The 14,225-nt window shown below is 48.0% G+C and overlaps 1 protein-coding gene across 1 annotated transcript in view; it reads left to right on the forward strand.

Moving 5' to 3' along the window:
• LOC122945561 (transmembrane protease serine 9-like) overlaps positions 1 to 14,225 on the forward strand; it is a 106,256-nt gene that overhangs the window by 84,146 nt on the left and 7,885 nt on the right. The window contains exons 7-8 of the mRNA XM_044304626.1: positions 4,121 to 4,380; positions 10,672 to 10,683. Of these exons, the coding sequence (XP_044160561.1) occupies positions 4,121 to 4,380; positions 10,672 to 10,683 (272 nt within the window). The remainder of the gene's footprint in view (positions 1 to 4,120; positions 4,381 to 10,671; positions 10,684 to 14,225) is intronic.

The raw sequence follows: 14,225 nt of genomic DNA on the forward strand, positions 1-14,225 counted from the left end.
GTCTATCTGTTTCTAGACATGGTCCGTCTATCTGTTGCTAGACATGGTCCGTCTATCTGTTGCTAGGCATGGTCCGTCTCTCTGTTGCTAGGCATGGTCCGTCTCTCTTTTGCTAGGCATGGTCCGTCTATCTGTTGCTAGGCATGGTCCGTCTATCTGTTGCTAGGCATGGTCCGTCTCTCTGTTGCAAGGCATGGTCCGTCTATCTGTTGCTAGGCATGGTCAGTCTCTCTGTTGCTAGGCACGGTCCGTCTCTCTGTTGCTAGGCCTGGTCTGTCTATGTGTTGAAGGACAGAGCACGCAGCCTGCAGGGTCAGATTACTGACAGCCAGGGACTGTGTGTAAATGATTAGAGCCAGGTCCTCCCCAGCAGCTGATAACAGTGCCCGGGCTGTGTGCACTTCTCCCTGTCCCTGCGCTTGGCAGACGCTCCCTCACTCAGCAGAGCTGGAGGATGCAGAGTTGGAGCAGCGCAGACCAGGGAAGGGAGATCTGCCGTCTGCTCAGTGTATACATGACAGCAACATGTGGTAAGAGGACCCCTTTGTGCTGCAGGAGATTAACCCTTTAGGGGGAGGGCTGTGGTTACTGACACTTTTGGGGGGCTATTATTACTGGCTAGTGAGGGCAGCGGGATTAGCCTCAGGGGAAGGGCAGTGGCGGCCATCTTAACTGAATAGTGAAATTGCAGTTTTATGCAGACTGGTTGCTAAGGGCTGAATCTTATTAAATATGGGGTAAGTCAGTCTAATAGGAACTGATTCTGGAATATCATGGTATCAGTAACTACATATATGAACATTGAAATTAGGGTCTAAGTGTGACAGTTATCCTTTAAGAGGAGTGTCCTTTCTGCTGCAGATAAGGGGGCGTGTCTCAGCTCTCCCTATCACAACTCAGGAGGCAGTTGAAGGATTGAACTGAGCATGTGCGGCCATCCCAGTGACCAGGTCAAAGAAATAAAAATAAAAAAACAGACAGCAGGTGGCGCTGTACAGATACATGTTATTGAATAACTTAATAGCTATGCTAAAATTTTAATTACATGCAATTGCAAAAGTCTTCAGATCCAGATGTTGGTTTAAAAACTGTAGAATATTTTTTGCGGGAGAACCCCTTTAAAGATGAGGCAATTTATTAAATTTATTTTTGCATTCCCAGACCTGTAACATTTTACCATCTACATAACTGCACAAGAGCTTGTTTTTGCCCGATGACTTGTGTTTTGGACTATTATGCTTTATTCCTTAACTTTTATCATACATTTTTTAGGAGGGAGGAGGACAGATTGCTAAAAGGTCTGCAATTCCTTGGCCCAATTTTGGGGTATTCTTTTTATAAGTTTCTTTTGGATTATGCGGTATAAATGACCTTTTTGGTCAGTACGATTATGGTGATGTATGATTTATACACTGCCTTCGACAATAAAATTCTCTCTTCAAAGACAAAGTAAATAAATAAATAAAACTGCCCCTATAATCAGAGAGAATCGCTTTTCTTATGTTTCCATCAATACGGCTGCGCTGGTTTTGTGCAGGGACATTTACTGTTTCCATATTTTGTAGGTTTATTGCTCCTTTTGGGAAGAGTAGTGACCAAAACAACAGAAATTCTGGCAGCTTTTTCCTGTGTGTAAACTATCAGTTATAGGGAAAAATAAGATGCCCCCCCACCTAGTGTGAAAAAATTAAAATAGCAGCATACATAGCAATACTGAAAGGTACGCGAAATAGCGCCACAGACCAGAAAACCCACATTATAGCCAAAAGCCCTAGAAAAAAAGAACAATGTTCTTGTACCTGATATGAATACTATGTAAAAACAATATGTCAGTCATTTAGACACTGTATAGCGGTCTTATGTGAGCAATGTATAACAGTCTTATGTGGACTCTGTATAGCGGTCTTATGTGGACTCTGTATTGTGGTCTTATGTGGACACTGTATGGTAATCTTATGTAGACACTGTATAGCCAGTCTTATGTTGACTCTGTATGCCGGTCTTATGTAAACTTTGCATGGCATTCTTATGTGGACTCTGTATGGCAGTCTTATATGGACACTGTATGGCGGTCTTATGTGTAAAATGTATGTTGGTCTTCTGTTGACAATGTACAGTACAGACCAAAAGTTTGGACACACCTTCTCATTCAAAGAGTTTTCTTTATTTTCATGACTATGATAATTGTAGATTCACACTGAAGGCATCAAAACTATGAATTATCACATGTGGGATTATATACATAACAAAAAAGTGTGAAACAACTGAAAATATGTCATATTCTAGGTTCTTCAAAGTAGCCGCCTTTTGCTTTGAGTACTGCTTTGCACACTCTTGACGAGCTTCAAGAGCTTCAAGAGCTTCAAGAGGTAGTCACCTGAAATGGTCTTCACTTCACAGGTGTGCCCTGTCAGGTTTAATAAGTGGGATTTCTTGCCTTATAAATGGGGTTGGGACCATCAGTTGCGTTGTGGAGAAGTCAGGTGGATACACAGCTGATAGTCCTACTGAATAGACTGTTCAAATTTGTATTATGGCAAGAAAAAAGCAGCTAAGTAAAGAAAAACGAGTGGCCACCATTACTTTAAGAAATGAAGGTCAGTCAGTCCGAAAAATTGGGAAAACTTTGAAAGTGTCCCCAAGTGCAGTCACAAAAACCATCAAGCGCTACAAAGAAACTGGCTCACATGCGGACCGTCCCAGGAAAGGAAGACCAAGAGTCACCTCTGCTGCGGAGGATAAGTTCATCCGAGTCACCAGCCTCAGAAATCGCAGGTTAACAGCAGCTCAGATTAGAGACCAGGTCAATGCCACCCAGAGTTCTAGCAGCAGACACATCTCTAGAACAACTGTTAAGAGGAGACTGTGTGAATCAGGCCTTCATGGTAGAATATCTGCTAGGAAACCACTGCTAAGGACAGGCAACAAGCAGAAGAGACTTGTTTGGGCTAAAGAACACAAGGAATGGACATTAGACCTGTGGAAATCTGTGCTTTGATCTGATGAGTCCAAATTTGAGATCTTTGGTTCCAACCACCGTGTCTTTGTGCGACGCAGAAAAGGTGAACGGATGGACTCTACATGCCTGGTTCCCACCGTGAAGCATGGAGGAGGAGGTGTGATGGTGTGGGGGGGCTTTGCTGGTGACACTGTTGGGGACTTATTCAAAATTGAAGGCATACTGAACCAGCATGGCTACCACAGCATCTTGCAGCGGCATGCTATTCCATCCGGTTTGCGTTTAGTTGGACCATCATTTATTTTTAAACAGGACAATGACCCCAAACACACCTCCAGGCGGTGTAAGGGCTATTTGACCATGAAGGAGAGTGATGGGGTGCTGCGCCAGATGACCTGGCCTCCACAGTCACCGGACCTGAACCCAATCGAGATGGTTTGGGGTGAGCTGGACCGCAGAGTGAAGGCAAAAGGGCCAACAAGTGCTAAGCATCTCTGGGAACTCCTTCAAGACTGTTGGAAGACCATTTCAGGTGACTACCTCTTGAAGCTCATCAAGAGAATGCCAAGAGTGTGCAAAGCAGTAATCAAAGCAAAAGGCGGCTACTTTGAAGAACCTAGAATATGACATATTTTCAGTTGTTTCACACTTTTTTGTTATGTATATAATTCCACATGTGATAATTCATAGTTTTGATGCCTTCAGTGTGAATCTACAATTGTCATAGTCATGAAAATAAAGAAAACTCTTTGAATGAGAAGATGTGTCCAAACTTTTGCTCTGTACTGTATGTCGGTCTTATGTGGACACTGTATGTTGGTCTTTTGTGGACACACTATATGGCGGTCTTATGTGGACCATGTAAATTTGTCTTATATGGACACTGTATGGCAGTTGTATGTGGACAATGTATGGCAGTTGCATGAGGACACCGTATGGCAGTCCTATGTGTAAACTTTATGGTGGTCTTATGTGGACACTGTCCGGCTGTTGCATGTGGACACTGTTTTGTGGTCTTATGTGGACAATGTATAACAGTCTTATATGGACAATGTATGGCAGTCATATGATAGTCGTGCTTGTTGCTCGGGGCCGGTCTTATATCTCAGTGTATATTATATAGTTATCAGTTTACCTTCTGTTCTCTCCTTTCGTTCGCAGTTACACCATTAAAGCGGCCTACACCATGTACTTTGGGCTCTTCAGGTTATCAGAGGCGTATAACCACACTCAGAGCTCTTCTGTCTCTAACATCTATATACACCCTAACTATACGGGGACTGGAAGTCCAGGAGACATCGCTCTGGTGAAGCTCTCCAGCCCGGTCAGCTACACCAGTTACATCATGCCCATCTGTCTGCCCGCCGCCTCGGTCATCTTCCCCGAAGGCTTGGAGTGCTGGGTAACCGGTTGGGGCTCAGGTGAGGATGGATTCATGAATTGTTCTCTGTCTTACATGAAAAATGATAGTGTCCGGGCAGAACGTACGACTTGTAGAGCTGAAGCCTTACGTCTGCTTCTGGGTCATCTCATATCTAATGCTTCACACATCCAAAGCTGCAAACCTCTGGCTGGCACCGGTTCTTTCAAAAGCAGCATTGGTTGGTGCAGGCTGTAAAGGGGCCACCATGGCCGGTGAAGACTCGAGAGGTGAAATTAGAGGGAGACTCCTGAGACTGGTGCCCTCAGAACCTCTACGTGAAGGGCACGCTCCCATGAACAGGGATTACAACAAAAACCTTTCATGGTACCGTAATGTCCCTTCCATCTGCCATTCTGGAAGGATGGGCCCACTCAGTGGTCATAATTGGAGATGGGCAAATTTCTCAAAAATTCCTTTTAGATCCAGTCTCCTAGGAATGTTTTCCCTCCCCAAGCTTTGAAATGCAATGACACAATAGTAAATGATGTCTGAGTGACACTGACATACATGGCTGTGGGGAAACACACGTATGATGGCGGTAACATATAGCGTATTCAATATCACACCACACTGGCACATGTGTTCTGCTTCTTCATATTTCACAGCTTCCAAATATTGTCCCTTATCGGGGGAAGATGGTGCTATGGCTTGTTCTGAGCATCCAAAGCACCAAAAATGTCCCTACTTTGGGAGCAGCAGTGCAGTATGGAACCTGACAGCAGATGTGCCACAGGGGTAGTACTAGTGGCAGCAGAAGGAGTGGCAGTGCAGTACTACAGGGGTAGTACTAGTGGCAGCAGGAGGGGTGGCAGTGCAGCACTACAGGGGTAGTATTAGTGACAGCAGGAGGAGTGGCAGTGCAGTACTACAGGGGTAGTACTAGTGGCAGCAGGAGGAGTGGCAGTGCAGTACTACAGCGGTAGTACTAGTGGCAGCAGGAGTGGCAATGAAGTACTAGAGGGGTAGTACTAGTGGCAGGAGGAGTGGCAGTGCAGTACTACAGCGGTAGTACTAGTGGCAGCAGGAGAAGTGGCAGTGCAGTACTAAAGGGGTAGTACTAGTGGCAGCAGGAGGAGTGGCAGTGCAGTACTACAGCAGTAGTACTAGTGGCAGCAGGAGGAGTGGCAGTGCAGTGCTACAGCGGTAGTACTAGTGGCAGCACGAGGAGTGACAGTGTAGTACTACAGGGGTAGTACTAGTTGCAGCAGGAGGAGTGGAAGTGCAGTACTACAGGGGTGGTTATAGTTGCAGCAGGAGGAGTGGCAGTGCAGTACTACAGGGGTAGTACTAGTGGCAGCAGGAGCAGTGGCGGTGCAGTACAGAACATGATTGAGAAGCAATAAAATACGCTTAATGTGCAGTTATTAACTGCAGAAAATTTCCAACAGGTTTTTGGGAAAAAAGACACAATTGCACAGTGTCCGCTGCAACTCTGATTCTTAAAATATCACCAACCAGTAGATTTAAAAAAAATTATTATTTAGGCTGCTACCTGACTCCTGCACATAAAAAGAGTACTATGTCTTTAAAAATGGATGTGCAGTGCAGCAGAGTGTATGCATGTGGACAGCTCCAGCCCTATAAGACTCCCAGTACATTAACTGGCCCCATCCTGTCCCTAATGATAAAACCTGACTTTCTACCTAGTAGTCCATAGTATCCATACACTGTCCCTGCAGGACCCTATAACGACTGGCTTGTGTGTATGATTGGTGCACATCCTACCGAATCAGTGCCTGAGCTCGGGGGTGGACCGGCCACATACCTTACAGGGAAATGTCCTGGTGGGATGCTGGCCAGGGGGCTGCCTGAGCCCTCCTCACAGACACTGGTACAAAATGATCTGATGCTCCAAGCCAGGGATCAGAAAACTTTGGCGCTCCATCTGCTGCTGAAACTACAACTCCCAGCATGCAAACATGCTTGGCTGTTCTGCTACCTCCTATAAAAGTGAATGGAGCATTCTGGGAGTTGTAGTCTCAGAACACCACAAGTGCAGGAGGCTGCTGATCCCTGCTCTAGGCAATAATTAATGTCGGAGCATCAGATACTGATACACCTGCCCAACGGCCGCAGGGGCCTCCTGAATTCAACTGTATCTCGGTCCTCAGTATGGTGATAGGGCAGTATTTTACACTGTAGTATTTGGTTTTGCTGAAGCGGTATATTCTTCTGTAGCACGGTACTGCAGGCCCTGCCCACTTCTGTTGTCTCCGCCTACTTGTGTTGTCCCGCCTAATGTCACTTTGGGTCACTTTACGTTTTTTTCCACCCCCTCCTGAGCTCACAATATCATCTGAGCTAGCAGGGAGCCTAATAGACCGGCCAGTATCCTGCCTCCTGATTGGCTGTCCGGTTGCCTGAAGAGCATTGTGGGGGAGTCCACCAGCTGTGGTCCTCCATCTTTATCCTCCACGCCCTGTTATATTCGCTAGTGTACTGAACTGTAAAAGTAAAATGGTGGACACCGCTTTCCACAATTTGTCAGAAGCGAAACAACTAAACAAATCATTTTTCTGGAATTTGTAATGAACTCATAACATAACAAAAAAAGCGCAGGAGTTCACTTTACTCCATCGTTTCATTTTATTTTAAATGATAGAAATAAAAGTTAAATCTTAACTTAAAAATAATAAGGCATACTCAGTAAACGATACTGTCATGGCTGGAGGTGAGGGAAACCCCCAGTCGTGCGGTACCCGAAGATGTTTGGTCGCTGCAAGGCCAGGACCATAGCATTAGGGAGCAGGTCACCTCCTATTGCGTCCCTAACGCTGACCCTGTCTCCTGTCAGTATGAGCCGACCTTGATGGTAGGAGGGCTCATACGCCGGAACCTAAAGTCCCTACAAGCCCTCAAGTCGGCCCTGATCTAGGTGACATAGTAGGACAACCCACTCCTCCAAGACAGGGAGGAGCAGGAGTCCCAGAATGGCCAAGCTGTAATTAAGGGGAATCCAATACAACTTATGGCAGTGGCAGGTACGTGGAAACTACAACCTCACCTACCTGCCACAGACCCACAGCCTGGAACCCATGCAAAAGTGCTGTTTGTCCACAACAACAGAAATGACAACAGCACACACCACACATCACACGGGAAACCAGGAAACCATAAGGTGCAACAAACCAGCAACCACATACACATAAAACATAACATCAGACAAGGTAACAAAGTTTTATGACCAGAAGGGAGGCCCCCACTGGTAGATGGTAAAATACACAGGAGGCTGCTCCAGCTAGCAGGGCTGAAGCAACCTACTGAAGCCTGCAAGAGACTCAGGCTATATAGGCCAAAATGCCACACCCACCGGTCAAACACACCCAGTGACATCACACACACTGGGAAGGAAGTTAACCCTTCCAGCACACAGAAGGGAAAACACACATATAAGGGGAAGTGCACACAATACATAACACACAAATACACTCACCTGTTACCGCCAGCAACGGCATGCGTGGCCACCATGTACTGGGGAACAGCCCGCAGGCCGAGACCCTGCCACCACATGCACACAGCAACAGACGTTGCCGCGGACAACCGCAGGTGAAGGAAGGTGTCTCCGTGCATATAACACATGACCTAGTGCACCACAAACAAACAAAGGAAGTGCACATAAAACACGTTGCCAAGGGCAAACGCACGCACGCCTGTTATCCGCGGCAACTGCACCTGAGGCAAACCACTAAGTGCCCCCAGCTGCGGTTGACACAACACCACAACCGCGGGTAACTGCATGCGGCTCCCAAGGAGTCACGACCATGACCAAGGGTCGTGACAAATACACAGTATTGTAATTGCAACACGCCAGACCTGCAGGGTATGACGAAGTGAGGTCACAGTTATGGGCAATCGAGGGTACTCACTATATTTGAAGAACCCTGGGCAGGCGCGTGGCAGTGAAGGAGAGGTAGACACAGTTCCTCTGGGGCACGCTCTGTAGATAGGGACCAGGCCTGATGGTAGTTGAGGTGCCCTGGATGTTACAGGTATTTTGTGTGCCTGGGGCAAGGTCCCTGTGGTATTCGTGACGCCAGTGCCTTTGGACGGTGGCACGCCGGTTGGTGGTTGGAAAGATGAAGGTACACAAGTATGCAGTGAACCAAACGTAAACTTTACTGGACAATCCAACTTTGTACAGCAGGGAGTAGTACAGTCTCTATATTACAGTTCCACGAAAGGGGCTTATTAACAAATATGGCAGGCAATAGTCATGCAAGTTACACTGAGGGTAAATTCCACAAGCACTCAGCAGCAGGTTGTACTTTTACACTGTCCTTTATAGAACTCCTGCTCTGGCTTTATATCTCCCAAGGCCCGGATGCCTAAAAGGGTGGCTTATATCCTTGGTTACTTTCTTCCTCAGGTAATATACTGCTTGCTATGGTTCCTAAGTTCCTCTGCCTATCAGTGTCACTTGGCTTACCCTGGGTCGCCTCCTCTTATCAGGTGGAAAACGGTAGCTTTCTCCCAGGAGGTTGGTTCCTGCCACTGGGGTATCTCTACTGAGCTAATCCTAGCTTCAGGAGCTTCAGGTGGACGAGCTGACTCCTCTAGTCCCCTGGAATGAACTAACACTTCCCTGTCTGGGCCTTCCTATATGTAACTAGGGCTCTCCAGCTCCCTCTAACGTCTGGGAGGCTAAACTACACCCTGACAGGCCTGACACCCAGATAATACAGGGAAAAACATGCACATGACATTTAATGCCATGCAACACATTAACCTGTGCAGTGCCCACCTTTACCTGGTGGGACACTACATACCCCCACGCTATAACGTTGCCCGTCCTCGGCGCAACATGGAGGGTCCGCCCATCTGGAACGGCAACCTGAAAGATAGCAGAGAACATACATATGCAATATTCACCACATTAACAATGTAACAGTTATTAAATGCACTGAAAGGAGTGATGACAAGGGGCGTCGTTCTCTTCTCTCAGGATAAGGTGAGGGAACAGGGGCGCTGACCTGGCACAGCGTATCAATAAACCAGGATAGTCCATATAAAATGTAGATAAACATAAGTCCTTGGAGGCTCAAAGAACAACATGAGTCCGTACCCAGGCTTGTAATGGTTAAACAGGGGTTTCCCGTGAGGGGCTACCTGGTCCCATAATGTAGTCCACAAACCTCACAGGACGATGCCCCCTGGTAGAACGGGTAGACCTCCTTACTGGCAGGGATTCTTCCTGCCTGGCTTCAGGAATGTCAGAGGAGCCCATTGCCTCTGGAGCTTCTTCAGGAGGCTGAGGGCTAACAGGAACAGGAGCAGGAACCAATAAATTCAACCAAGGCGTGAGGGCCCAGTGGAGCGGCTCTTTATCATGGATTAAGTTCTCCACAGCCTGCATAGGGTCCATAGGTGGAGCCGGCAACTCTTCCTCAGTAGGCTCCGGTTCCATCTCCTCCGCCGCTGGTTCTCCTTCTATACAGGGCTTGAGGCGGTTCCTGTGAACAACTTGGGGACTTCTTCCTTCCCTGGAGATCTGGTAAATGTGGGCCGCAGCATTAGGTATGGCAGTGATAAGGTAGGGAATCCTTTCCCATTTGCTGTCCAACTTGCTGGTCCGATGGTTGTTTTTCAACCATACCTTGTCTCCCAGAGCCAGGGGTCCCGCATGGGCAGTCTGGTCAAAGTCTTTCTGCTGCCTTTCTCGGACAATCTCCATCCGTTCCTGGACAATCTCCTTAGCATTAAGAAGACGCCTTTGGTGCTCCACTACCCAGTCAGTCTTGGGCAGTGGGTTGATCTCATCCGGCACTTGTACCCCTAGGGAGTGGTCCGCAGGCAATCTCCCTTGTCGGCCGAACATCAAATAGAACGGGGTGTAACCGGTGGAACAGTGGATGGTGTTGTTGTAAGTGTACATAAGCTGCGGCAACAAAGTAGGCCAATCTCCCCTCGTCTCAGGGGGTACTGCTCTCAGCATTTCAATGAGAGTCTTATTCATTTTCTCACAGAGTCCGTTACCTTGCGGATGATAGGCGGTGGTCCGGACCTTCTGGCAGTTGTGTAGCAGGCACATCTCATGGAACAGCTGTGACTCAAATGCGGACCCTTGATCGGTGAGGATCCTTTCTGGGCAACCGTAGGGCAGCAGGAAATGCTTCCAGAACGCCTCCGCTGTGGTCTTTGCTGTCAGGTCTTTCACAGGCACTGCTACGACAAACTTAGTGAAGTGATCAATTATAGTCATGGCATATGTATACCCTGAGCGACTCGGCTCTAACTTTACATGATCAATGGCAACAAGTTCTAAGGGAGCCTTACTTACGATGGGATGGAGAGGCGCCCTCTGGTCATGGCGTTCAGTTCGCCCCACAGAACAGGCGGTGCATTCTCGGCACCATTTCTCGATATCTTCTCTCATCCCGATCCAATAGAATCTTCTGCGAATGGTGGCCTCAGTCTTTTGCACACCGAAGTGTCCGGACTGGTTGTGGTACATATCCAGCACCAGGCTGGCATCCCGACGTGGCAGGAGAATTTGATACACTCTATCATAGGACACTGGATCCAGACTCCTTCTGAGCAACAGGCCCTTTTGAAGGAATAGTTGATGGCGATGTCTCCACAGTCTCACTAGCTCTGGGTCTGCACTCTTCCTGCGGATCCTCTCAGGGATTTTTCCACTAGTAAGGAAGTCGAGCAGTTCACCGAGGACTCTACTTTCGGACTGGAGCTTAATCCATCTTTCTTGATCGCCTCTGGACTCAGGACCATCTGATGAGGAAGGATCAGCAGCAGGGGAATCTTCAGTACGTATATTATCCTGCTGGGTAAATTTATTATAGAACGCTGGCATCTCCACCTCTTCCCAGGCATCTTTCGGTTCATCTGGGGCTTCTGTAGTGGGGAGTCGTGACAGAGCATCAGCGTTCTCATTGGAGCGGCCTGCCCGGTACTTCACAGTAAAATCATAGTTGGCCAGGCGGGAGGCCCATCTTTGCTCCAGTGCCCCTAATTTGGCTGTATTCAGATGCGCCAGGGGATTATTATCTGTGAAGGCAACAAACGGTGTGGCAGCGAGATAGTCCTTAAACTTTTCAGTCACAGCCCACACTAAGGCAAGGAACTCCAGCTTGAAAGAACTGTAATTCTGGTCGTTCTTCTCAGCTCCCTTCAGGGATCGGCTGGCGTAGGCAATCACCCTTTCTTTGTTATCTTGCACTTGAGCCAACACGGCCCCCAGGCCTCTTTTACTGGCATCTGTGTAGAGGTGGAATGGCTTCTGATAATCTGGGTAACCCAGAACAGGGGGTTCAGTCAACTTCTTCTTTAGGAGTTGGAAGGCAATCTCCCGCTCTTCATTCCATTCAACAGGAATAGGAGTCTTTGGGCTCTTTTTTGGATGCCCCCTCAAGAGTTCCTGGATGGGATCCGCAATTTGTGCGAAATGCGGGATGAATCGCCTATAGTACCCTGCAAAACTGAGAAAGCTTCTCACCTCTTTCACGGTCGTAGGAGTAGGCCAGTTACGGACAGCAGCAAGTTTGTCAGGGTCAGGCTGTACTCCTTCGGCACTGACAATGTGCCCGAGATATCTGACGGCTGGTTTCAGCAGGTGGCACTTGGATGGCTTGATTTTGAGGCCATATTTAGAAAGAACTTGAAACACCTCACCCAGGTGCTTTAGATGGTCCTCATACGTCTTGGAGTATATAATGACGTCATCCAGGTATAATAGCACCGTCTCGAAATTCCTATGGCCTAAACAACGTTCCATCAGCCTCTGGAACGTTCCTGGAGCATTACACAGTCCAAACGGCATATAATTAAATTCAAACAGGCCCATAGGTGTAGTGAAAGCAGTCTTTTCTCGATCTTCTGGGGCCATGGGTACCTGCCAGTACCCGCTGGTTAAGTCCAAGGTGGAGAAATAGGCTGATGACCCCAGGGCAGTCAAGGACTCCTCAATGCGTGGCAATGGATATGCATCCTTGTGGGTGATTTGATTAATTTTCCTGTAATCCACGCAGAACCTTATGCCGCCATCTTTTTTCCGAACAAGTACTAGGGGCGCAGCCCAGGGACTATGGCTGTCCCGGATTATATTAGAGTCTTTCATCTCTTGTATCATCTCTTTCACAGACTGATAGGTAGTAGGTGGTATGGGTCTGTGCCTCTCCTTAATAGGAGGGTGAGAGCCAGTGGGTATGGTATGTTTGATCACACTGACCTCTCCATAGTCTGTGGAGTGTTTGCTGAAAGCCTGGTGGTGCTCCTTCACCAGCTTCAGGACCCCCTCTATTTGCTCCCTTGGGGTGGATTCGTTCCCCACATGTAGTTCTTCCCACCAGGATGCCGTAGGGGTGCTGCTGTTCTGCACGGTCTGGAACGCCTCCGCGGCAGGCAGACGGATCACATCCTGGAAAGACACCTGTAAAAGCTGAGCAACGGGGCAGTGTTTAAAGAGGGTAACGGGATGATCACCAAAGTTGATTAAACGAACAGGCACTTTACCTTGGGACACGGTCACCATGCTCTTGGCTGTCCGTACGAAAGGATGATCCTTAATAGGGATAGGTTCCACTAGGGCTTGATAGTCCTGGCCCTGGATCCCTAATACAGCACGGCACCACAGGATGATCTGGGAATTTGGAGGCAAAACCACCGGCCGGTTATCCCGGATCCGGACAGTGCAAATTTCTCCTTTCTTGTTGGCGAACCTTTGTTGAGCGCACAGCACGCTAATAGTTTTCTGAATAACTCTTCTGGAAGCAGGTGAGGCGGATGATATGGTTTGGTTCAATGCTTCAAGCACTTCGGAGTAACAATTTTTAAGAACATTAGTCCCTAAGATCACGGGGTGTCCTCCTTTACCTCCGGCTTGTACCACAATCACGCCTTGCTGTGGCAGGGTGGCTTCTCCCACCTGTAGAGTAGGTTCCCAATACCCATGCACTTTCACTGGCTTACCGTTGCTAGCGATAATATCTAGCCAGGACTCTGGTGGCTGGGTGAGGAGACTTGGATCCCAGAACTTGTCAAAGGCAGGCCATTGAATGGTGGTGACCTGTGACCCGGTGTCCAACAGGGCTTCAAAGGATATCCCGTTGATACATATATTAATTTTCGGACGGAACCCGACATACTTAGGCATCCAGTTTGGATCCTTTGGACCTTCTGTTCTACCTCCCGAGGGGCGGTCCTCTGCCTCAGGGGTTAGTCGTTTAACTGCCAGCACATGGATTCGCTATGTCCATATTTCTTGCAATGCTGGCAGACAGGCTGTTTTCTACTTCTGGGCCGGTATTTCAGTCGCCCATCAGGCTCTTTTGGATACACATCTCCATATGCAGGTGGGAGCCTTGGAGGAAGAGGATCCTTATCTTCTAGTAGCAATGGTCTCTCCCACTCCTCTATTTTTTTGCACACCTTCTCTAGACTTAGAGTAAGATAGTTCACTTGCTCCATTAGTGCTGCCACTACATCTGTGACTGGAGCTTGGGTGGCTTGACCGACTCCTGCAGACCCCACATTAATAGTCTTTGGCTGACAAGCCTGGGGTTCAGGGAAGGTTGCTGGCCCTGGAGCAGGGTTCTGGCCCAGTATGCTGATGGACAATTCTTTAAAATCCAAGAATGTACAGTGAGGGTGTTGAGCTGACAACATCCGTAGCTGGCCCTTTAAATGTTCAGTACTTATGCCTGCAATGAATTGCTCTCTAAGAGTCCGGTCCTGGTCCTCAGCTTCTTTAGGATCCACTTGGACTACAGCTCTCAGCGTCTCCTGTAAGGACAGGGCAAAATCACGGAGCGACTCTCCAGGCTGCTGTTTTCTGCTGAAGAAACGCATTTTAACTTCTGACACCGTTCTGGCTTCAAATGTGGTGCCCAA

Source organism: Bufo gargarizans, chromosome 8 (assembly GCF_014858855.1).
Source record: "Bufo gargarizans isolate SCDJY-AF-19 chromosome 8, ASM1485885v1, whole genome shotgun sequence".
Lineage (NCBI taxonomy): Eukaryota > Metazoa > Chordata > Amphibia > Anura > Bufonidae > Bufo > Bufo gargarizans.